Source organism: Triticum dicoccoides, chromosome 2A (assembly GCF_002162155.2).
Source record: "Triticum dicoccoides isolate Atlit2015 ecotype Zavitan chromosome 2A, WEW_v2.0, whole genome shotgun sequence".
In the NCBI taxonomy this organism is placed as follows: domain Eukaryota; kingdom Viridiplantae; phylum Streptophyta; class Magnoliopsida; order Poales; family Poaceae; genus Triticum; species Triticum dicoccoides.
In genome coordinates this window covers 746,423,280-746,447,672 of record NC_041382.1, presented here as the reverse complement: position 1 = coordinate 746,447,672, position 24,393 = coordinate 746,423,280, and the positions used below count along the sequence as shown (strand labels likewise).

At 45.4% G+C, this 24,393-nt stretch overlaps 1 protein-coding gene and 1 non-coding gene across 4 annotated transcripts; both read right to left on the bottom strand.

The window, feature by feature from the left end:
• Positions 1-405: 405 nt before the first annotated feature.
• Positions 406-479, bottom strand: TRNAE-UUC. Its single transcript has one exon. It is a non-coding gene; the product is annotated as a tRNA-Glu (tRNA).
• Positions 480-5,303: 4,824 nt separating this feature from the next.
• Positions 5,304-9,565, bottom strand: LOC119356874. Of its 3 annotated transcripts, XM_037623867.1 has the most exons (3): positions 9,116-9,565; positions 7,158-7,449; positions 5,304-7,058 (listed from the first exon to the last, which is right to left on the bottom strand). In XM_037623867.1, the coding sequence occupies exons 2-3, from the start codon at positions 7,289-7,291 to the stop codon at positions 5,720-5,722; spliced, it is 1,473 nt and encodes a 490-aa protein (XP_037479764.1). In that variant the 5' UTR covers positions 7,292-7,449; positions 9,116-9,565; the 3' UTR covers positions 5,304-5,719. The 3 variants fall into 3 exon arrangements, with proteins under 3 accessions (XP_037479764.1, XP_037479766.1, XP_037479765.1); XM_037623869.1 differs by having other exon boundaries at positions 5,304-6,964; positions 7,158-9,565; XM_037623868.1 differs by having other exon boundaries at positions 5,304-6,957; positions 7,158-9,565.
• Positions 9,566-24,393: the final 14,828 nt, after the last annotated feature.

Below are 24,393 nucleotides of genomic sequence, written 5' to 3'. Positions count from 1 at the left end.
GCTCGACAGCAGCTCGCCTCACTCCACCGCCTCCCGCCTGCGCTGGCACAAGGACGAACTGAGCAGCGCTGAACGCCACTGTGTACCGCGGCCAAAAGTGCACCTGAAAGCGGAGCGACGGACAACCCACACGGTGCGGGTGCGGGTGCGCGCAAAGATCGGGGACGACGATCAGGCGGTTCAAAACTCGACTGAGAGTGAAATCGAGATTCAGTCGAATGAGAATTAGCCAAAAATCCAAAACGTTTTAGAAACTCCGAAGAAATTTGTACGGTTGCTTGCTGCCTTACCCTTTGTTGTGTCTGTGCCGAGCAAAGCTACGGGCGATGCGCTGGCTCAGCTCTGCTCCGACGACCTCGTGTTTTATTATAATAGTAAAAAAGATAAAACTGGAAGAAAAAAAATCTCCATTGCCGGGATTTGAACCCGGGTCGCCTGGGTGAAAGCCAGGTATCCTAACCGGGCTGGACGACAATGGACTTGTGGACAACTGCGTGTGGAAGTACTATCATCACAGCGCGGTAAAAGGACGCGTGCCCATAACGACAACTGTTCACACCACAAACAAGACGAACTGTAATTTGAAAACCGAAAAAGGCACAGTAGGGCATGGATGGAAGTCTGGTTTCGTCAGCAAGATCAAGCAACCGGCCACGTCGATGATATCCTCGGGCCTCGACGGCGGGAGGGTTTCTTCCTCATCCGTATCTGCATGTCCTACCAGAACATTGCTGCAGGTCCTACCAGAACAACCACTCAGGTTAACAAGAGTAGAATTAAGAGCAAAAACACATTTCATGAGGCTCCAAGTTAGCCTTTTGAAAATACAAATGATCAATACATTAACCCTGTCCACAATAAACACAAATTTTACTTCCTTTCCAGACTCATCTCAACAAGTTATCCTTAGTTAAGATACTTTTTTTGGTCATTATAACCAAAAGAAAATCTTACTCGTTGAAGGTACTTGGGTTTCCATAGATATTATTGTGGGAAACCACACGCAGATTTTACCAAAAAAAAAAGATACAAGGATCTGACAGTAGGCATGTACAGTACTTGTTATACATGAACCTTCGTACATGGCTTCAGCAACAGCTCGACCCACTTTCCTCGTCGTCGTGGAGGTCAAAGAAGAAGGGCAGTGAGCGTCGGTGCACACCTTTTTTGTTAGAAACACAACCTAATGTGTATGGGGAATCCGTTTTGTGGCCGGAACGGGAAGTTGGTGGCAAGGCATCTTTGGGAGAGAAATCCCTTTACCGATCTTCATCGGTTTGGATGATGGTGACTGTCTCATACCCTTGAGGGCACTTCCACACCTCAGCCCAGGATAACGAGCATGCATGACTGAGTTCATGACATGGAAATGCTAACGACAACATATTCTCAGGTTTACAGAGCTATTGCAAGATTGTTTATACGGCATTGTCATAATAGACCAGTGGCTTAAATTATCGCAGCGGAAGACTTCAGTGGTTACAATGGCTCATGGATGGGCTCTATAAACGCACATGACTAACTGGATTAATCTTCTAGCACACGAACACTCTAGCTGCATATTAGTTGAAGATGCCCACGTTAAAAGTCTTGTGAGTACTTTTAATGTACTGCAAGCTCAATCAAATAACATAGTATATCCCAAGCAAAGAAAACATGACCTCCCCTGCAAAAAAAGAAAAGAAAAAGAAAACATGACCTACCAACATAATCTGCAAAAATTTAACTTAACAACTATAGTTAACATGGCATGGCAAGCATAAATAGTATCACGGCAAGTCTAGCTATCAAGAAATCACTAACATATCTGTCAAGATAACTGAACTAAATATAATATAACGAGGATAAAGCATGTTCCTGCAAATGCATCTTATTCAGGTTTATTCTTATTATCACTCAAGATCATTCTCATGTTTTCCTACCAATCAATATCATCGGTCTCCTAGCCATATCATGGCTAACATACCAAGTCATGACATGTCATGTCATCCAGTTCCTGCACAAAATTATGACATATCCCCTATTTCAAGTTTGTTCACGTGCAATCTTATATTTAAAGATGTTCATACCTCCAAACTCGACACAGACGAAATAAATAGTGTGGCCAAATGCAAATTGTGTCCATAATCGAGGAGGCAGCTATTCGAATAGGCTAAGACTCTGCAGATGTTGTATATTTTACCCACACCATGAAGTCCCCCTCTTTGTCTTGTATCTCGATACACTTCCCTCGCGAGTGGACAAATGTTACTCCAACAAACCGGTTCTACCATCATAACACGTCTATAGCATCATCGACAACAATGTCATGGGGGCGCATATATGGACCCAATGCCCCAGGGCATTCCTGACCGTGACCGGTTTAACTAGATTCGAGTACTCAATAACAACTACTTGTCCAACGCACCCATAAGTTAGACGTTGCTCACCTGGCCTAGGCAATGTACGTCATCTAGTCGTACCCAATGAGGATGAAAATAAGAGGTTTGGTGATATATTAGGTTAGGGCCTTCCTAGGTAAGGCAAATGTGGTCGCATTTATTTATCTCGGTTGAGCGGCACTATGACTCGATCTACCTAATGGAGGCGGTTGTGTTGATTAGGTGTGTTCTTTATCATGACAATAAATAAATCAGGTTCATCACATTTTTATAATGATGGATAATCATGACAAAGGACAACATCACTATATAACATAACAACCACACTCCATCTAAGGATAATAGTCATAGTGCAATCAATATATAAAACGGTTGTTGTAAGCCATCAGCAATCACTACCGCACAGTGTGAGGCATAGTAACCGCAGGAAAGTATGAATGTATCTAATCCATGTCTAAGCTAGGCATGGGGGCTCAACAGGTGCAAATAAAGTAAGTGTTCGGTTAAGGTTTTGTACCATTATTTTTAAGTTGGCATCTATGTACTTTCGACAAGTTTATTCATTTGACTAGAGTGAATCATCAGATTCCATACTCATACGCACATATCACATCTCTAGTACTCATCTAGCAATCAAAGCATATAAGGATATGGATATATACCATGCAAGCACATAAAGCATAGCCATATAAACCATAAACCATATACACACTTCTAGCATGTAGATCAAGATAAAGATCATGCAAAAAAAAATCGTGAGCAATGTTACGGGGCATAGGCTAGTTGATTGGATTACCTCGGGTGAAGATCATTTAGAAAGATAGATGATCGCCGGAGGAATTGATAATATCTGAAAATATAATTCAGAGAATGACAGAATAAAGAATATGTGCACATGTGCGAATTTAGAGACTTGCAACATGAATGAAATGGATTGCATTGCACCGGCCTCAGAAAAGTATGAACGTGGGCTTTATAAAATAAATATTCACCTTTGGGTCTGATTTATTCTGCGAATAAATCAGAAAGTGCACTTTTTTTTGAGAATTAATCAGAAAGTGCACTGTTGCAATACTGCAGGCACGGGTGCAATTCTCCGAAGATGGGCCGAAGTGGGCCGAAACTGGATGGTGTTGTATAGAAAATACGCCGGCCTGCGGGAAAGCCGCGAGCAGAGAGGGCACCACCACCCCTCAAAAAAAAAGGAGAAGGCGCCACGGGGGAAGCCGGTACAGAGGCTGACGAGCTGGGCCATGCGGTCCCACTTGTCGGGTTCAACGAGGCCGTCGTCTACCTCGCGCGCGTGACGTCAGCAACGACGCCGACGACGATTCCCGGCGACTCCGATCATCTCCCACGGCGCGACAGGCATCAGTGCTCTTAGTAAGTCGAGGCGCATCAGACGCAATACTTCACGGACGCAGGGGAGGACCCAGGCGACAGCGGCATCGGTTCCCGCGGAGGAGCTCATCGGTCGAGGTCGATGTCGAGCTCCCGGTCATCCCTCGGAGTAAATGAGTCTATGGGGAGCTACGACTTCACCAGTGTATCACGCGTTGTAAAGTAACTGGCGAGGGGAAGCGCTTCGAGCTCGCCATGGCGGAGGGGGCTGACGGCGGTGATCTCGCCGGAGAGGAAGAAGGAAGGGGACATGGGTCTATTCCTGCACGGGGAGGTTTCTAGTTTGGATAGTAATGGGATCTTGCACGCGTGCGAGCGCAGGGGTGGCTTAAACAGCCGGGGCCGAGGGGACGCCATGATTGCGCCTTGGGTGCGTGATTACCGGCGACAGTGGAGAGGGCCGAGGACTGGACGCGGCACAGAGAGGGGGATGGCTTAAGCGGTTGTGCTGGGAATTTTTCGGAAGAAGCGGCCAAGCGACGGCGGTAGCTGGTGGTCGGCCGAGCAGTGCCGCGCATGGGCGGTCGGGGTCCGGCGAGCTCCTGGAGACAGGGGAGGAGCAACGAAGGGCTTTGGCGAGAACAGGGGGATAGGGGGACACGCTGGGGAGTTCACTGTGCGCGGACGGCGCGGCGCCGGTGGTAGGGGACCGGCGGCACAGTGGGGGTGACCAGCGTTTTGGCTTGCCATCGGCGCAGTCACCGCGTGGAGCTACAGGAAGTGGCATTAAGAGCTCCGTGTGCTCATTCTGTGCTGCCAAACTTTGTCAAATTTGCTATGTGCGTGTCTCTTCAGTCAAAAAGAAGACGAGTCAAGAGAAGTTAGGCTGGGAAGTTACTTTGCAATAGTGAAACTTGTTCACATCAATTGGCATTGATTTTTGGTTTTATCTTTGTTACTGGTCAAGATGAATTCCCTTGGGGCTGATCTTCCGATATGGTGGTTATTGATGGTATATAATAACCCTGAAAAAGTGGAAGAATGCAAATATCATTTTGATCGCTTTTGGCATTTAGGTCAGAAAATGCATGGAACATGGTGACTAAAATTTGAACTACATTACCCCATGTATTTGCACATATGGTGTCTAGGTACCATGGGTTAGCTCCATGAATTTTTTGGGATCCATACAAGCAACAGAAAGGGGTTGCTTTGTAAAGTGGATTATTTTATGTCTCCATCAGTGTAATCCACTCTCTTGATTGCGGGGTTGCTTTGTAAAGTGGATTATTTTATGTCTCCATCAGTATAATCCACTCTCTTGATTGCGTCGTTACTAAACAGGAGACACAACGCACCTCTCCAGTCATTGGCAGACATGGTCATCAACTGACTGGTCTACAGCTGATGCAGCAGTACAACATAACAATAAATTGGACGCAACACAAGATTTGCACATTCAGCTCAAAAAGTGGATCCGTTTAACATTTATACGTCAAAACATTTGTATTGCTCAACAAGTGCATGGGATCATTTTACCATCATTACATCACTGGACAGACATCCTCATTCAAGACCAGATCAACGAAACATCATCATGTGCATAAGAACACATCATCAGTAGACAATATTTGTACTTTCAGCTCAAAAAGCAGATTCATTCCACATTTGTACATAAAAAACACACAAAAAAAACATTTATCATGCTCAACAAAGTGCAAATGATAGTTCTAGCACCATTACATCACTGGATAGAGAACATCACCAAATTAGTCCCTCCTTTCCGGGGAAGGGACCAGATCAACAGGAAAAAGGAAACGTTTCACCAGGATTGTTCATCCATAGCTGCTGCTCCTCACCAGGACATGCTTGCTTGTTAAGATCTTGCAGCAACTGATGCTACACTCTTGTCATCAGGGGCTTGTATACCATCTTCTAGGACTAGTTGATTGGTTCTGGTAAGTCCCATTCTTGTTGAACATCATATTTATGCTGGTCTATTGCAAATTTCCATGTGTCCCTAGTCTCACCAAACAAGCACTCCATGTCCAATTGATGCTGAATCCCTTTCTTGCAGAAGAGCTCAAGAACTGTATGGTCGAAGGGAAGGAACATGAAATAGACGATCTGAATAATTGACCGCGATTCAACATCGATCTTTGAATGAAAGAGAAGCCTACACATGTTTTTTGGCAACCATGCACAGGGCTGTTGCGGTGGACAGCAACCAAGGTGTGCCCACCTTTGAGTCTGGCCTGCTGAAGCAGTGCATAAGGGTCCTGAGTTTGCAATGCCTGTCCTTGTGGGATTGAGTTCCCTTGGGCTTGAGATGGCTGACCTTGTGGTGGAGCATTACTTGAATTGAACGTTTGACTCTGGCCACCTCGAGCAGCTGGTTGACCCTGCTGGCCTGTGGCTTGAGATGGCTGACTTTGCTGGCCTGTGGCTGGTGGTGCTTGACCCTGCTGGCCTGTGGCTGGTGGTGCTTGACCCTGCTGGCCTGTGGCTGGTGGTGCTTGACCCTGCTGGCCTGTGGCTGGTGGTGCTTGACCCTGCTGGCCTGTACCATTGCTTGGTTGCCCGCCCTTTGGATATTTAGAAGCAGCTGCTTGAGTTCCATCGTCACCTGCTATACAGCACTTCAGAAACTCATTCAGTTCGGCAAGGTTTAACAGTTCTCTAAGGTCACCTATCTCCCTCAGCAACTCACGCAATTCAGAATCATTCATAATAATGTTGAACTTGCCCCTTGGTTCCTTTCTGCAGAACTGATCCAGCGAAACATGGTAATAGAAACGGGCATTCGATCTTAGGAACACGGTATGGTATAGTATCATGAATATTTGTGGCTGAGGCTCACCCAACTTCTCAAGCCAGTGGGCAAAATCCACAGGATATTGAACACCACTCCCGCAAACCTCCTCAACCAACTGCTTCACAAGATCTCTTATTGCTATCCAATCATTACATCTCTGTTGCAGAGTCAAACCCTTGTAGCCGGGTGACTTTGGCAGGATATTGAGCAAGACAAACTTACCATGAGAATAAGAGATCCTCAGGTTAGATAGCTTCACAGCAGCACCTAAAGGAACCCCCATCCGATGGTTTTCCACAGTAATAACCGCCAACGATCTCAGTGCATAAGCAAATATTTCAGACACCATTCTTGGGTTCATCTTGATGATCTTGGCAAGATACGGATTGATCTCCCTTCCGTCCTTGCTTTTAGGTCTGCCTACAAGCTTGTTGTATAATATTGAATCAAACATTCGGTTCCTGCCAAAGAAATTGACAGGATCTCCAAGATCCTTCATGTCGACTTCCCTAGAATGCCAACTAAACAGAAAAAACCATACATGCAAGAAAAATTTACATGAATGCAATCCAGTAATGAATCAATTAATGAGTGCAATTGTACATCCAAGAAAAACTTACATTGCATTACTGACTGGATAGGCATCAAAATTTTCAAAGGTAGAAAAGTGACGAGACAAACACGGCTTAAGGCGGTTTGCATCAGATGAAATCAGGGAACATATCCTCCGGAAAGCAAACTGCATAATCCTCATTTTCAAGGCTGAAATGGGGGGGGAGGAAATTGTAATCTGTGCCACCGTTTGACTTGGACTTCAACGCGTCAAGCCGAACCAGAATACAACAGCACCTCACTATCGGCCCAGATTCAGTGGCTGCTCGGAATCACTCCACTCCTGACTCTACACTGCTCCTGGACGCAACAAGAAATCTAAATGGTTACTAACCAAGTAGAATGGCACCACATCTTACAAAGAGAGAGCGTTAAATTTTATATATAGTCTTACATTAATTCGCTAAAAGATAACTTAATTTATAGGAGAAAAAATGATGCATTTCCTATAATATGCCTACCTAATTTTTTTTGGGTATACGCCTACCTAATTTAGTGAGTTACCATCCCCAAAGAACCAGTGTGGATGTCGCTACTCATTCTACAGAGTTGAGTTCATTTCTACCCAATTGCTTAAATCCCAGGACGGGTAAATTATTGAATGGTTTGCCAAGAAAGTTCATTACACTGTGAAACAATAATAAATTAGTTAACTGTAACATTATGCAGGCTAGTGTGGTCATTTTACACCTACCTTAATTCTAGTTCAAGTACATCCAACATATCTTTTCCCATCATATACCACCATTAGTACTTGCTAATGAAGTAAGTAAACCATAAGCCAGTTTGGCAATATTGTGTTTGTTAATGCAAGCTATACCATGGATTGGACAAAGCGTGGATGAATATGCTTACCCAGGAGTCATTTGAGCTCGAATATTAGAGTGACTAAGTTTTTAATAAATGCTGCTAATGAACTTTGAAGCAATGGATGACACCCCCACACCCATGCAACAACACCAGCATATAAAACATGACACAAGTGAATCACACTGGCAGGGCAAAACATGCACAACTAATTTTCACCAAAACTATGCGCTACACCCAGTTTTCCAAAACTACACCAGGGCAAGACATGCCAATTTCTGACTACGAATAGAAACTTGAGTAACTCACAGCCACATCTGTGTGGTAAAACCCATGCAACTAACTTCTACCAAAAATGAAGCACTTAGTCCACGACTCCAAAACTACGATCAGAGCAACACCACAATGTCCAAACCACAAATACAAACTTGCGCGAGTCACAGCCACAGCAAAGCAGGAAAATCCCATGCAAGTAATGTGTAACTAACTTTAGCACTACTTCACCGACTCCAAACTACAATAAGAGAAAACACATCCTAATCTTCGAACAACAGTTGCCAACTTGTGCAAGTCAGAATCACACAAGCGCGGCAAAATGCATGCGACCAATCTATACCAAAAAGAAGTATCTACGTCCACAACTCCAAAACTACTATCAGAGCAAACACAGTCCAATTACCAAACAACAAATAGAAACTTCCACAAGTCACAACCACCCACGCGTGGCAAAACCAATGAAGCTCTTTTGTACCAAAACTAAGTGATATGTCGACAACCTCTCATGTTCCAGCACATACCAGTTCCCAAACAACAAACGCAGCGCAATTCAAAGCCTGTACGCACGAGAAAGCCCATACAACTTATTTCTACCAAAAGTAGTGCTACCTCCACGCTCTCTCAGGTGTCGGCGCATGCCAATTTCCTACTCACAAACCACAAGCTCGCAAAATAGGATAACCTGAAGACAGCCCCACATCCAATTTACCATCTTGAAGAAGTATAGATACATGTGAAATCTGAATCTAGCGACGAATCCCGATAGGTACGAACCAACACATCTATCGTCGATCCTACCTCGCCGATTGCAGGTGCACCAGAAGTAACAGGGATTAGCAGGGGCAAAATTAAGCAAGGTAATGGTGGATCAGAGTTGTCAAACTGTATAGATTCGAAGCAGAGGTCGCTGGAGTTGCAGATGTAGAATCTCGCGGTCGTCAAGCTTCTTCCGGGACTTGTCGAAGAACTTGTGGTCGACCTCCACCAGGTGCTTGAAGGGCTCAATCGGGCTCGAGACCGGCGCCCCGCGACACCCGACCCCCGCGCACGAGCGATCGAAGAACTTGTCGTCAACCTCCACCCGGTGCTTGAAGGCTCGATCGGGTTCGACTCCGGCGCCCCACGACACCCGACCCCCGCGCCCCGTCGATGGAAGAACTTGGGTCGACCTCCACTCTGTGCTTGAAGGGCTAGATCTTGGAGGTGCACTTCCTCTCGGGGTTCGACTACGGCGACCGGTGCGCCCGACGACGACGCCCGCCCCCTCGCCGCGGCGATTTGCCCCTCCTAGGGTTTCTGGCGTGGCGAGGCGGTACGGGGCCGAGGAGGGGGAGGGGGGAGGGGGCAGGGGAGGGGACGGCACGCGTGACGGCGTGAGCGAGGCTTGGAATTTGTTTTTTGTTTTGGTTGATCTACAACCGGTGGAACCCCTCCTTTCGCCTCAAACGTCCAACGGACAGTCCGGACACTACCTGGACAAATCCACTGGTCCGCTATATTCCACTATATTTTGACTAGCAAACGGGCCATTGATATTTTACTACTCCCTCCTTTTTTATTTACTCTGCATATTAGAGTTGACTGAAGTCAAACTTCATAAAGTTTGACCAAATTTATAGAAAATAATATAGACATTTGTCATAATAAATCTATACGATGTGAAAGTACATTTAATAATAAATCTAATGTTGTTGATTTGTTATTGTATATCTTAATATTTTTGTATATAAACTTGGTCAAAGTTTGTAAAGCTTGACTTTGACCAAAGCTAATATGCGAACTAAATAAAAACGGAGGGAGTACTTCAATGCTGATTGCGCACACCAAACTGAAATATCTCCTTCTTCTATTGTTAATTGCTAGTGCAATAATCGAGAGGGGATAATATACCTGAATAGTGAAGTTGTGAACCTAGCTTATTTCTCCTTCTCCTTGCTTCATATGCATCATTTGTTTGGAGGGCAAGCTTGTAGCAGAGTTAAACCCAGAAAGAAAAATTGAATACGTATCAAGGGACATAGTAGCATCCGACTGAATTAGTAGTGGAGTAGAGAAGCGCTAGACCATATAAAGTAAATGATACCTCTCTGTTAAAGCAGGTTAAGAAATGGATAGTACGTTTGAAAACACGAACTATGTACAGTAAGCCTGGCTGTTTTGTACATACAAATTCCTTGTATTGATGATAACATAAATTCACCTACAAACAAACTAACAAATTTAGTTAGTACTATATACTTGTTGCACACAGTCGAGCCAATACAAACACTTTGCGTATGAAACGATCATGTTGGAATTCCATTGCACCACCAATGTTTTACTCCCTCCGTTTCAAAATATGCTGCTTCCTTTATTTTCGTGTTTCAATTTTGATCATAAATTTAACCAACGAGTCCGACTACGGCGGGAGCAAAAGTTATATCAGTGAGTTCGTATTCGAAAGAAGTTTTCAATTATATAATTTTTTTCTCCCGTCACAGTCGGTCTTGTTGGTTAAATTTATGGTCAAAGTTGGACATCGAAAAACGCAGGCACACTATATTTTGAAATGGAGAAAATAGTATTATTGTCTTCTAGATTAGTTGAGCACCACCATTTGTAGTTAATTAGGCAAGGCTTGGCCGGTGCTTTTTGGAGGTCTTTCATTGACAAACCTGTTGGCCATGGCTGCTCTCCCTTGCACTGCCATGTGTCGTCTACATAGAGATAGGGTCGGCCGCCGATTGCCCTCCTCTGACCGACCAGCTACTTGTCGAAGGTTGAAGGCGTGCAGCCGTGCACCCACCCTGCCGTGACAATGGACGGCGACTAAGTGATGACAGTACTGGAGAGTACACAATCTCCTAAATGATCCGGTTCTATACGTACACTACATGTACACAACAGCCTTGGGTTGATTGATCTTTGCCTTTGTTTTCGTGCAATATCGTCTCTTATGGAGTCCATAGCAATCTGCATATGTCTGTTCTCTCATCACCAAAACAAGAATCATCCCGCAACCAGCTTCAGGTATATGTAAGCTTCACACGTATATGAATAAATATTTCATAACTGTAGAACCCTTCGTTAAGACACAAAGGGCGTGTTTGATTACATTGTCAATCGAGGCTGGCCCGGCGAACCTAGCTCTAGTGAGCCGGTTTGAGGGGATGCAGGCAAAAAGACTCCAGATGCACATAGTTTGGTTGTCTGCATGTACCTTAGTTGCACAAGACAACCATTTTTGACCCGCATTGCATTAGGCGCACATATGACATGGTGTTTGGTTGCAACCTGCATAAGGCGTTGTCATCACTTCTAACTGGTGGTGAGCTTACCACACACAATCTGAACATGTAGTGCCAGCTAGTTAAACAAATGACAGTTCATCCTAACTACTATCAAATGACAGTTCAAATTATTAAGAGCCATTGGCTAAATAGGGGATAGTTCATCGGTGTTTCTTCTTCTTCTTCTTCTTCTTCTTCTTCTTCTTCTTCAAATCCTGCACTGACCCGCCGTTGCCGCGCGCAGATCGGACAACCACCAGGCTGCAGCAGCGCCGCTGCAGACCACCCCACTCCGAGGTCAAGACCGACCTCGACCACCGCCCCGCGCCGCCCGCCGCCATCCAGGAGCCGGATCCGCGCCAGCATGCCACCGCCCAGATCGGGAACCCCCACGGTCGCCACGCCACAAACGGGCCCGTCGCTCGATGTCGCGTTCCCATCAGGAAACCCCGCCGCCGAACTCCGAGCACGCCGCCGCGCCGCCGGCCCCGCCAAAGACCGGCGCCCCCACTCGACCGGCTGTCTCGCGCCAGCCGCGGAGCACGAGGGGGAGGAAGAAGAGGCCCCGCCACCGCCCCACCCGCCGGGCTTTGCCCGATGGTGTCGCTGGGCGGCGGCGAGGAAGGAGAGCAGAGGAAGGGGAGGTTGAGTCACGGCGGCTAGGATTCCCCCCGGTCGCTTGCAAGAGCGACACGGGAGGGGAGGGGAGGGGAAGATTGAGTAACCTTTTGTTATTCCAAGCATCATTGTTAAATGCCTCCACACCATGGCCGGAGCTAACAACATTGTCAGGCCCGACCTCTTCCTCCTCAGGCACGTGTTCATCAAAGCCCCACTGGAGGATCCAGTTATGCAGAATGCAACAAGTAAGAACAAGCTTAATCTGAGTGGAGTATGGGTGAAATGGCTTCTGATCTAGGATCTTAAACCTATTCTTCAGAGCTCCAAATGCCCTCTCAACAGTTACTCTAAGGCTAGAGTGTCTGAGATTAAACAGCTCCTGTGCAGTCCTAGGATAATTCCTACCAGAGAACTCATTGAGATGGTACCTGATTTTCCTGAAGGGTGGAAGGACACCTGGCCGACATGCATAGCCAGCATCTCCAAGGTAGAACTTGCCGTTGGGGATGTTGATCCCATCAGATCGACTCATGCTGTCACTGGGAATGTTAGCATCATGCGCTGACCCCTCCCAGCCAGCCAGCACGTATGTGAACTTCATATCAAAGTCAACAACAGCAAGCACATTCTGGCTTGTGTAGTGCTTCCTCCCCATGTATGCTGTAGACTGTGACCTAGGAACTCTAGCAGTGACATGAGTACCATCTATTGCCCCAATGCAATCCTGAAAATGGCATCATAAGCCTGTGTTAGTGCTCAAATTGAACAATACAAGCATATCAAGCCATGAAAAGTGTATATTGTCAATGCTCACCTTGAAGTATGGATACCATCTTGGGCTTTCACGAATCTTGGGTGGAGTCTGGCCAGATGGTCTCCTGGTCATCTCTCCTCTAAGCTCCCCAACAGCAAAAAGCACCTGCTTGAAGTACCTAGAGATGGTCTCCATTGATCTCCTGAACGTGTTGTGAATGACCCTGAACCTCTGGTTATGGCCAACAACATGGAGGAACATGGCCACTTGCTCTTCCACACTGGTGTTGATGTTATCTTGTAGTAGTCCCTTCTCCCGAAGGTCTCGACAAGCCTGGCAAATGGTGCTCTTTTCATTCGAAGCATCCACAGAGCCTCGACATCATTGTAGTTGTAGATGTAGTTCAGATTTTGGATCCTCTCCTGTTCCCCGATAAACATTGGACCATAGCAAATCAAAGGTCTCCCAGCACGACGAACAACTCTCTGGTGCATGAACATGACCCATGCCTGAATCACACTTTATCAGTGTTGCTGCCTGAATTATCAGCCTCATCCGTGCGTCCATAACCTAGTCGACATCGACGGTTCGTTCAGTGGGAAATCTATCCTACTCCTTGCCTAACGGCCTAACCACCAACCTAACAAAGGGGGGAGAGGGTGCTGCTTACCGGCATCAGAGACGAGGACGACGTAGGGGGAGCCATGGCAAAGACAAGGTCGACCAGACGGTGGCCAATAGCCAGGGGAGCACCAGATCTATCGCAAACGCCGCCGCCTCTTCCGCCACCGCTGCCTCTAGCGCATATCTGAAATCGCAGCTGCCGCTGATGGTGAGGAAGTAGGTAAGAAAGTGGCTATGGGTGAGCAAGTAGAAAGGGGGTGAGGCTAGATTTGGCACCGAGACGGCGTGCCAGATTTCCCATCTCCTGCCATCCTCCCTTGCCCTTGCGTCGCAGTCGCCCGTGCGACCTCGCGCCGCACTCAGCCTGGCTCGCGAGAAACTCCCGATCTGAGTGTTTCCAGTGAGCTAGGCTTTGGGCTGCTTTGAGAAACGTGCGATGCAGGGCCAACAGTGAAACCAGGCAACCAAACAGGCCTCTTCCTTCCCATGCGGGCCTGTTTGGGCTCGATGCGGGCAACCAAACACACCCAAAGTGTATTCTCGCTCAACTGGTCGTAGCTTGTAAAGTTGGGTGTCAAGGTTGTGAGTTTGATCCCACTCCTTGGCATATAATTTTTGCGCCTTTCACACATCAGGTGGGTCGGCTGAGTTGGGCCACAACGGGGCCGACTAAATTGGGTCACAGTGACGACGAACAAAAATCTGGACGGCTTGCCACACGCGGCGGACACAAATGATTGGGAAACACTTTACATCAGTAGTCTGATACTTTTTATTTCCTCACACGTCTTCTGCACTGTTCATCTCGTACCACATCCAATGGCTTGTTTGGTTGGCTTCTAATCTCCTGAAATTGCTCATAACTGCAGTAATGTTGCTTGGGACCATGGATCAGCCGCACCTATACTTGGTGCCGTACATCGTCTCTCATCATGTCTGGGGATTTGTGCGTAATGCCCATCATATTTTATGGCAAGAATCATCAACCACCATTTAACAGCCTAGTGTTGCTAATAAACCTACTGCATGACGAGTGTCATAGGGAATAAAATAGGAACTTTGCATCCGTGCATGTAGTTCTCTCCATGCGGTCAGCACTGTTCAACATTCTGTATTGCCTCGATACGTGCAACAACATTTTTATTCCTTTTTACATGTCTGTACATCAACATGGTTATTTGGGTCATCTATATCTTTTGAATAATTTCTTGAAAAATAAAATCGTAGCAACAACAGGATAGAGATGGTTATGTGAAAGCACGTCAATTTTTTTTGAGAGCACAAGATGTTTTCTTCTTCTAAGAACGTAAAAGTATCCTTTTTGCATGAAAAAATAACATGAACACACACACAAACAATGATGTACCATGGGTACACTGTAGCCATGAACACACACACAAACAACATTTTTATGTGAAAGCATGGTGTTTGCAGAGATGGTTGCTTCCTTGTTATTCTCCTCCGGTGCTCGTCGCGGTCCTTTGCTGATCCTCAGTGGCGCTATGTACGTCCATCCCTGGTGTGTCCAAGATGATGTCTCGCTCAAATCAGATTGAGTCCTGCCATCCACTTGCATCTTCCTCTTAGGCATCAGATGAAGGAAATATGCCCTATATGCAATAATAAAGTTGTTATTTATATTTCCTTATATCATGATAAATGTTTATTTTTCATGCTAGAATTGTATTAACCGGAAACTTAGTGCATGTGTGAATACATAGACAAACAAAGTGTCCCTAGCATGCCTCTACTTGACTAGCTCATTAATCAAAGATGATTAAGTTTCCTAGCCATAGACATGTGTTGTCATTTGATGAAGGGATCACATCATTAGAGAATGATGTGATGGACAAGACCCATCTGTTAGCTTAGCACTATGATCGTTTAGTTTATTACTATTGCTTTCTTCATGACTTATACATGTTCCTATGACTATGAGATTATGCAACTCCCGAATACCGGAGGAACACTTAGTGTTCTATCAAACGTCACAACGTAACTGGGTGATTATAAAGATGCTCTAAGGTGTCTCCAATGGTGTTTGTTGAGTTGGCATAGATCGAGATTAGGATTTGTCACTCTGAGTATCAGAGAGGTATCTCTGGGCCCTCTCGATAATGCACATCACTATAAGCCTTGCAAGCAATGTGACTAATGAGTTAGTTGCGGGATGATGCATTACGGAACGAGTAAAGAGACTTTCTGCTAACGAGATTGAACTAGGTATGAGGATACCGACGATCGAATCTCGGGCAAGTAACATACCGATGAAAGTGCTAGTTATCGACTAGAGGGGGGGTGAATAGGCGATTTTTATGAAAGTCTTCAAAACATGGAAGTTTCGAAGACAAACAATAGAAATGACCCTATTGATATGCAGCGTAAGGTAAACTACACTAAGCAAGCCATAGTCAAGTATGCAATGAAGTGAAAGCACGAAGACTAATAGCAGCTAGGTAGCAAGGATCAGAATGGAAGATGGTATGAAGCCAAACAACGATAGTAGTCAAACAGTGAAGACAAATAAGTAAAACAAACAGGAAATGACTTCCCGAAGACAAACTCTAAGTAAAGAGAGGGAGAGGATAGAACCAGTCACTTGTTGAGGACACATGATTTGTTGGACCGGTTCCAGTTGCTGTGACAACTATACATCTGGTTGGGGAGGCTGAGATTCAACTCAGAAGACCACGTCTTCACCTTATTCCCCTTGAGCTAAGGACACCCAGTCCTCGCCCAATTACTCTAGTAAGTCTTCAAGGTAGACTTCCAAACGTTCACAGACTTTGTTCACCGGCGATCCACAATGACTCTTGGATGCTCAGAACGCGACGCCTAACCGGCTGGAGGATTCACAGTCCTCAAGTGTAACAAGTCTTCAGGTCACGCAGACAGAAAGACTTCAGTGATGCCTAACACTCTTTGGCTCTGGGTGTTTGGGCTTTGTCCTCGCAAGGATTTCTCTCTCTCAAAAGCTTCGGAGGTGGGTTGCTCTCAAACGACAAAAGTCGTGCACTAACTCTGAGCAGCCAACCAATTTATGGTGTAGGGGGTGGGCTATTTATAGCCACTAGGCAACCCGACCTGATTTGTCTGAAATGACCCTGGGTCACTAAGGAACTGACACGTGTTCCAACGGTCAGATTTCAAACACACATGGCAACTTTACTTGGGCTACAAGCAAAGCTGACTCATCCAGCTCTGGATAAGATTTGCTCTCATTGTCTTCGCTCGAAGACATAGGATTTGGTTGAGCATCACTTCAGTCACTCTGACTTTGTTCACTTGGACCCCACTTAATAGTACGGTGGTTCCTACGACTCAACAAAGAAGAAAAGGAAACAACGAAACCACTAAGTCTTCACGCTCCATAGTCTTCACGCAACACCTTCTCTAGTCATAGTCTTCAATGTGAATATCTTCACATACCACCATTGTCTTCAATGTCTTCATACATTTTTAGGGGTCATTTCCGGTAGGTAAACCGAATCAATGAGGGACTACTACCTGTGTTATCCTGCAATTCTCACAAACACATTAGTCCCTCAACCAGGTTTGTCATCAATACTCCAAAACCAACTAAGGGTGGCACTAGATGCACTTACAATCTCCCCCTTTTTGGTGATTGATGACAAACTGGTTGAAGTTTTCAACGGGGATAAAGTATGTGAAATTGTAAAGGATAAAGGTATTGTCTTCATAAGTGGCAAGGGCTCCCCCTAAAGATGTGCATATAAGTAATTTGCTTTTGGAATGAAAATGCACATGGCAGTTTGTACTTGTGGAGATCCTCTTCAACTTATGATGACAATTCATCATGCATGATTTGATATAACGAAGATAATGACATGCATAATGAAAAATGGACGTCTGCAAAATGACCTAAGTGCGGAAGTTATCATCGCACATGCGGAATTTATCATCGCATCACAGAATAGCAAATAAGTAGCAGACGACCATCGAGTTTAAGTGTTACAACTCAAAGAACCAAATGTATCAAAAGCGAGAGTTGTAGACACTAGGCAAAAACATAAAGCAACCGCCCATAGGGACCCCGCTTGAAGAATATCAACTCATATGCTTCTCCCCCTTTTGTCAGTAAGGACCAAAAAGGTTTGAAGACATAGAGCCTCTACGCGTTCCCAGAAGGAGTAGGAGTAGATGCAGGGTCGGCGTCGGGGTTTGGCGGTGCAGACGAACTTGGTGCAGTGTCGATACGCGCTAAAGTCGTGGGTGTTGAAGTAGCATCATCTTCATCATCGATCACTCTGGCATTCACGGTTGCGGCGGAGGAAGAATAGTCAGAGTATTCAATTCAAGGGATGGAGTTCGACATAGGACAACATTCCTTGGGGGAGTGGTGTCAAACTTGAATCTTTTAGTGAAGCCATCGTCTTGAAGATTTGCTTCAGCACTAAGCAATGTCAAACTCTTCCATGATCGCCGACAGGTCTTGTGAGTGACAAAAGCATTCTTGGTGGCAAGATTGCGAATGCGATTGACATCCACCAAGAGCCTTTGCATTTGTTGCTTAAGCCAGAAGTGATGCTTGTCTTGTTTCTGATGCAGTGCCACAAGAAGTTCTCGGTCATTCAGAACACGAGAGCGCTTCCGAGGCCTTTGGGCAATGGTGCTCTCAGTAGCTTCAGTCCGTGCACGGTGAGGTAAGCGAGTATTTCCGGCCAATGGATAGACACGAGTGACTACTTGGACCCCTTCAATGGGTTGCGAGAAGCTTTGGTGATCAGCATTTTGAAGACTGACAGGCTCCTTGGCAGGCTCTGGGTATATGGCTTCAATTGACATATCAACCTCTGGCAGAAAGATCAAATGGTTGCGAGCAGAGGGCTGATAGTTGACAGCTGAGTGTAGCTTGATAAGGCGCATGACCCACGGAGCATAGAACTTTAGGCCAAAAAGATCAGAGCTAGACGCAGCCAACTATCTAATGAATAAGACTTGAGCATTGAAGCTGATGCCATTGTAGATATAAAAGACCAAAGTCTTCATTGCTCCTTCAAGTTTTGCAGCTGATGAATGTCCTTTGACGGGCCATAGAGTTCGCCTGATGATGTGATAGATTGTGCGAGGCAGATACTCTAGGTCTCAGACAAAGAATTCCTTTGGGTAATCAGCGTCAGGTGGCAGAGGCTTCATCATGCTCAACATTTGGCTCATGTTGGGCTCTGGCTTATGGAAGATACTCTCCAATGCATTGTGGTGAAGCTGACAACCAGGTTCATAAAGCTCTCCTGGAGTGGGCAGGCCGGTAAGCTCAATGATGTCAAAGGCTTTGTCTTCATGATGGACATTGCCTGTCATCCACTCAAGGACCCAAGTCTTCGGATCCCTGTTGTAGCCACGAATGTGGAGGGTAGCATAAAATTGAAGCAGAAGTTCTTCATTCCAATGCTCCGTGTTAGTCACAAAGTGAAGCAAACCCGCATCACAAAAGCAGTCGAGGGCTTCTTCAAGGCATGGCAGTCCAACAATGGCTTCAATGTCAAGACGCATATGAGGGAAGATGCGCCCTTGATCATAAAGAACACATGAATAGTAGCTGCACTGTTGATAGCTCCAGAACTGATCAGATGAGATCCTTGCCTTAGAGTAGGGGTTCTTGGCACTGTCGAAGAAGGTGTTGTGCGTTATGAAGCCATTAGCATTGAAGGACCCTGGCGAAGTGGCCAGTACCTGGAAACCTGGGCAGTCTTGGCTTTGGCTTCTGAACTTGAGGCCTGTGCTCGACGTGGTAATCAAATTGAGGACCAGCAGCAGGCGGAGGAACCAGAAGAGGCCATTTGACAGTGATGAGCTGGCCATAGTTGTATGCTTGCTCAATAGTATGTGGCATTGGAGGCGGAACAGGAGCAGTGGCATTGACTTCAGGCTGCTGATTTGTGTCAGGTGCAGCATTGGCTTCAGGTGCTATCACTTCAGGCACCACATTGACTTCAGACGCCACATTAGCTTCTGCCATGACAACGTCATTAGCTTCAGTGGTGGTGTTGGTGGCCGCCTCAGTATGTGTAACCTCCACTTCAGGAGCTGGAGGGTCGGACACGTTCTCCTCGAGAACAACTTGGTTGGCAGGGGGTGTGGCAACACGTGCTTCTTCTTCTCTTGTTTGTTCTTCATCGGCTGATGCAGCCGGAATATCTTCAGCCGCTTTGGCTTCAGACTCAGGGATGTTCACAGTAGGAGAGGCTTCAGGAAACACTTGGCGTGAAACAGATTGGCGCTCATCTCCTTCTGGAACACTTGACAGATTGACTTGTGGCCTTGGTCCTTTACGAAGCCTGCAAAACGCTGGCGACACTTGTGGAGATGGAGTTGGTTGGGCCTCAAAGTCTTCATCGTCAACCACTAGAGTGTTGACCTGTGTTGGGGGAGTAACTGGTGTGTCTTCACAAAGCCCTTGGATGAGAAAAGGTTTTGCAAGTTACGGTGTGAGCTAAATATCTTGGAATCCTCAAATGTCCTGTGATCAGGCACACATCCTAACACTTATGCATGTTGATGACTTAGATGTGCAACACATGAAGTAAATGCTGTAGAAAGCATAGAGGGATTAGGGTCCAATCACATTCACTTAGTTCAAAAGATTCAAAAAAGAAGACATAGCTATAAGTGAATGCTGTAGAGGACAGAACACTAATATATATATATATATATATATATATCAAAATACAACCAAATCAACATAGTGAAGATAATCAAGAAGACAAGTTGAAGTTGACGACAAACCAAATGTGAAGACATAGCAAATGTAACGCCATGAGAAAGACACTTCAAACAGAAGAATTTGGTGGTGGCGTTGCCCACCGTATAGGAAGTATTAGACCCAGACACGGCGCACAATTATCGTGGCGCTCCGAAGTCAAATTCCACGTTAATGTATTCGCACTTAGAATGTAAGTCTTCATTGATTGAAGATATACTTTACTTCGTGTGTTGCACATCTAAGTCATCAACATGCATAAGTGTTAGGATGTGTGCCTGATCACAGGACATTTGAGGATTCCAAGATATTTAGCTCACACTGTAACTTGCAAAACCTTTTCTCATCCAAGGGCTTTGTGAAGATATCTGCCAGTTGCTCTTCAATGTTGACGTGTATGATATCAATATCTTCCTTCATGACATGATCTCTGAGAAAGTGATGACGAATTTTAATGTGCTTTGTCTTCGAGTGCTGAACTGGGTTGTTGGCAATCTTGATGGAGCTTTCGTTGTCGCAGTAGAGTGGTACTTGTTTCAGATGGATGCCATAGTCCTTGAGAGTTTGCTTCATCCATAGAAGCTGAGCGCAGCAAGATCCAGCAGCAATGTATTCTGATTCAGCAGTGGAGAGTGATACACAGTTCTGCTTCTTTGAAGACCAACAGACAAGTGATCGTCCCAGAAAGTGACATGTTCCTGATGTAGACTTGCGATCCACCTTGTCACCAGCATAATCAGCGAGAATCCAACCAGATCAAACTCTGAGCCCTTTGGATACCATAATCCTAATGTTGGGGTGTAAGCCAAATATCGAAGAATTCGCTTCACTGCTAAGTGATGCGATTCCTTTGGTGCCGCTTGGAATCGAGCACACATGCAAACACTAAGCATAATATCTGGCCTAGATGCAAATAAATAAAGTAAAGAACCAATCATGGAGCAGTATACCTTTTGATCAAACTCTTTACCATTGGGGTCAGGACCCAGATGACCTTTTGTTGGCATTGGCGTCGTATAACCTTTGCAGTCTTGCATTCCGAACTTCTTCAGGCAATCTTTGAGGTATTTCTCTTGAGATATGAAGATGCCATTTCTTTGCTGACGAATTTGAAGACCAAGGAAGAACTTCAGCTCACCCATCATGGACATCTGATATTGCTCTTGCATCATGTGTCCAAACTCATCACTGTATTTCTGGTTGGTGCAGCTGAAGATAATGTCATCCACATATATTTGGCATACAAACAGTTCACCATCATATGTCTTCGTGAAGAGTGTGGGATCCAGGGAACTAGGTTTGAAGCCTTTGCTCTTCAGGAAGTCTTTGAGCGTGTCATACCAAGCGCGAGGAGCTTGTTTGAGGCCATACAATGATTTGTTTAGCTTGTACACCATCTCAGGATGTTTTGGATCTTCAAAGCCAGGAGGTTGTGTGACATACACTTCTTCTTCAATCTTGCCGTTGAGAAATGCACTCTTCACATCCATTTGATATAGCAAGATGTTGTGATGGTTTGCATAGGCTAGCAGCATGCGAATAGCTTCAAGCCTAGCCAAAGGAGCAAATGTTTCATCGAAGTCAATCCCTTCAACTTGAGTATATCCTTGAGCAACAAGACGAGCCTTGTTTCTGACGACTTGACCATGCTCATCTTACTTGTTGCGATATATCCATTTTGTGCCTATTATGCTGTGCTTGCGAGGGTTAGGACGCTTGACCAGTTCCCAGACATTCTTCAGTTTGAACTGTTGAAGCTCTTCTTGCATAGCTTGAATCCATTTAGGTTCCATAAAGGCTTCAACAACTTTCTTGGGTTTAGATATTGAGACAACAACAAAGTGCCCACAGAAATTTGCTAGCTGTGTTGCTCTTGAACGAGTGAGTGTACCAGGAGCATTTATGCTATCAATTATCTTCTCAATCTGTACTTCATTTGCAACACGCGGATGAACTGGACGAAGATTTTGCTCTTGCTGATCATTGTGATCATTGGGAGGATTGTCTTCGGGCTGAGCATTGTCTTCAGGTTGATTAGGTGCAGAGATGATAAGTTCCTCTTCAGGCTGTGCTTCAGACGGCATGATTTCACCAGTTCCCATTAGCTTGATTGATTCACTAGGTGGAACTTCATCTAGCACATTTGGCAAGTGCTCTCTTTGCGAGCCATTGGTTTCATCCAACCATACATCCACAGTTTCAACAACTTTATAGAGGAAGAGGTTGAAAACTCTGTAGGAGTGCGAGTCCTTTCCGTAACCGAGCATAAAACCTTCATGTGCTTTCGGTGCAAATTTTGATTTGTGATGTGGATCCTTGATCCAGCACCTAGCACCAAATACTCTGAACTAACTGACATTTGGCTTCTTGCCAGTGAGGAGTTCATAGGATGTTTTCTTCAGAAGCTTGTGAATATAAACACGGTTGATGACATGGCATGCAGTGTCAATAGCTTCAGGCCAGAATTTTCTTGGTGTCTTGTATTCATCGAGCATCGTTCGAGCCATCTCAATGAGGGTTCTGTTCTTGCGCTCCACGATGCCATTTTGCTGAGGTGTGTACGGAGCTGAGAACTCATGAGTGATTCCCATTGTATCCAGATAAAGATCAAGTCCGGTGTTCTTGAACTCAGTGCCGTTGTTACTTCTGATATGCTTGATTTTGACGCCATAGTTGTTCATGGCGCGGTTGGCGAAGCGTCTGAAGACATCCTGCACTTTAGTCTTGTAGAGAATTATGTGCACCCACGTATACCTTGAGTAATCATCAACAATGACAAAGCCATAGAGACAAGCAGTTGTTGTTAGGGTAGAGTAGTGAGTAGGGCCAAATAAATCCATGTGTAGCAGCTCGAAGGGTTGAGATGTCGTCATGATTGTCTTTGAGGGATGCTTGGCCCTAGTCATCTTTCCAGCTTCGCAGGCACCACACAAATGATCCTTCTTGAACTTGACGCCCTCGATGCCTATGACATGCTTCTTCTTTGCGAGAGTGTGTAAGTTCCTCATGCCAGCATGCCCTAGCCTCTGATGCCAGAGCCAGCACTCTGAAGCTTTTGCAAGAAGACATACGGCAAGCTGTGGCCCTGTGATGACCCACAAGTATAGAGGATCTATCGCAGTCCTTTCGATAAGTAAGAGTGTCGAACCCAACGAGGAGCAGAAGGAAATGATAAGCGGTTTTCAGCAAGGTATTCTCTGCAAGTACTGAAATAAGTGGTAACAGATAGTTTTGTGATAGGGTAAATTGTAACGAACAACAAGTAGCAAAAGTAAATAAAGTGCAGCAAGGTGTCCCAATCCTTTTTGTAGCAAAGGACAAGCCTGGACAAACTCTTATATAAGGAAAAGCGCTCCCGAGGACACATGTGAATATCGTCAAGCTAGTTTTCATCACGTTCATATGATTCGCGTTCGGTACTTTGATAATTTGATATGTGGGTGGACCGGTGCTTGGGTGCTGTTCTTACTTGAACAAGCATCCCACTTATGATTAACCTCTATTGCAAGCATCCGCAACTACAACAAAAGTATTAAGGTAAACCTAACCATAGCATGAAACATGTGGATCCAAATCAGCCCCTTACGAAGCAACGCATAAACTAGGGTTTAAGCTTCTGTCACTCTAGCAACCCATCATCTACTTATTACTTCCCAATGCCTTCCTCTAGGCCCAAATAATGGTGAAGTGTTATGTAGTCGATGTTCACATAACACCAGTAGAGGCTAGACAACATACATCTCATCAAAATATTGAACGAATACCAAATTCACATGACTACTAATAGCAAGACTTCTCCCTTGTCCTCAGGAACAAACGTAACTACTCACAAAGCATATTCATGTTCATAATCAGAGGGGTATTAATATGCATAAAGGATCTGAACATATGATCTTCCACCAAATAAACCAACTAGCATCAAGTACAAGGAGTAATCAACACTACTAGCAACCTACTAGCACCAATCCGGACTTGGAGACAAGAATTGGATACAAGAGATGAACTAGGGTTTGGAGATGAGATGGTGCTGGTGAAGATGTTGATGGAGATTGCCCTCTCCCGATGAGAGGAGCGTTGGTGATGACGATGGCGATGATTTCCCCCTCCCGGAGGGAAGTATCCCCGACAGAATAGCTCTGCCGGAGCCCTAGATTGGTTTCGCCAAGGTTCCG

Excerpts from the sequence above, each read along its gene's own strand:
- LOC119356874 (XM_037623867.1), bottom strand. The coding sequence starts at position 7,291 with ATGAGGATTATGCAGTTTGCTTTCCGGAGGATATGTTCCCTGATTTCA. Across the intron at positions 7,059-7,157 it reads TATCCAGTCAGTAATGCAAT|TTGGCATTCTAGGGAAGTCG; the intron begins GTAAGTTTTTCT and ends TTTTCTGTTTAG.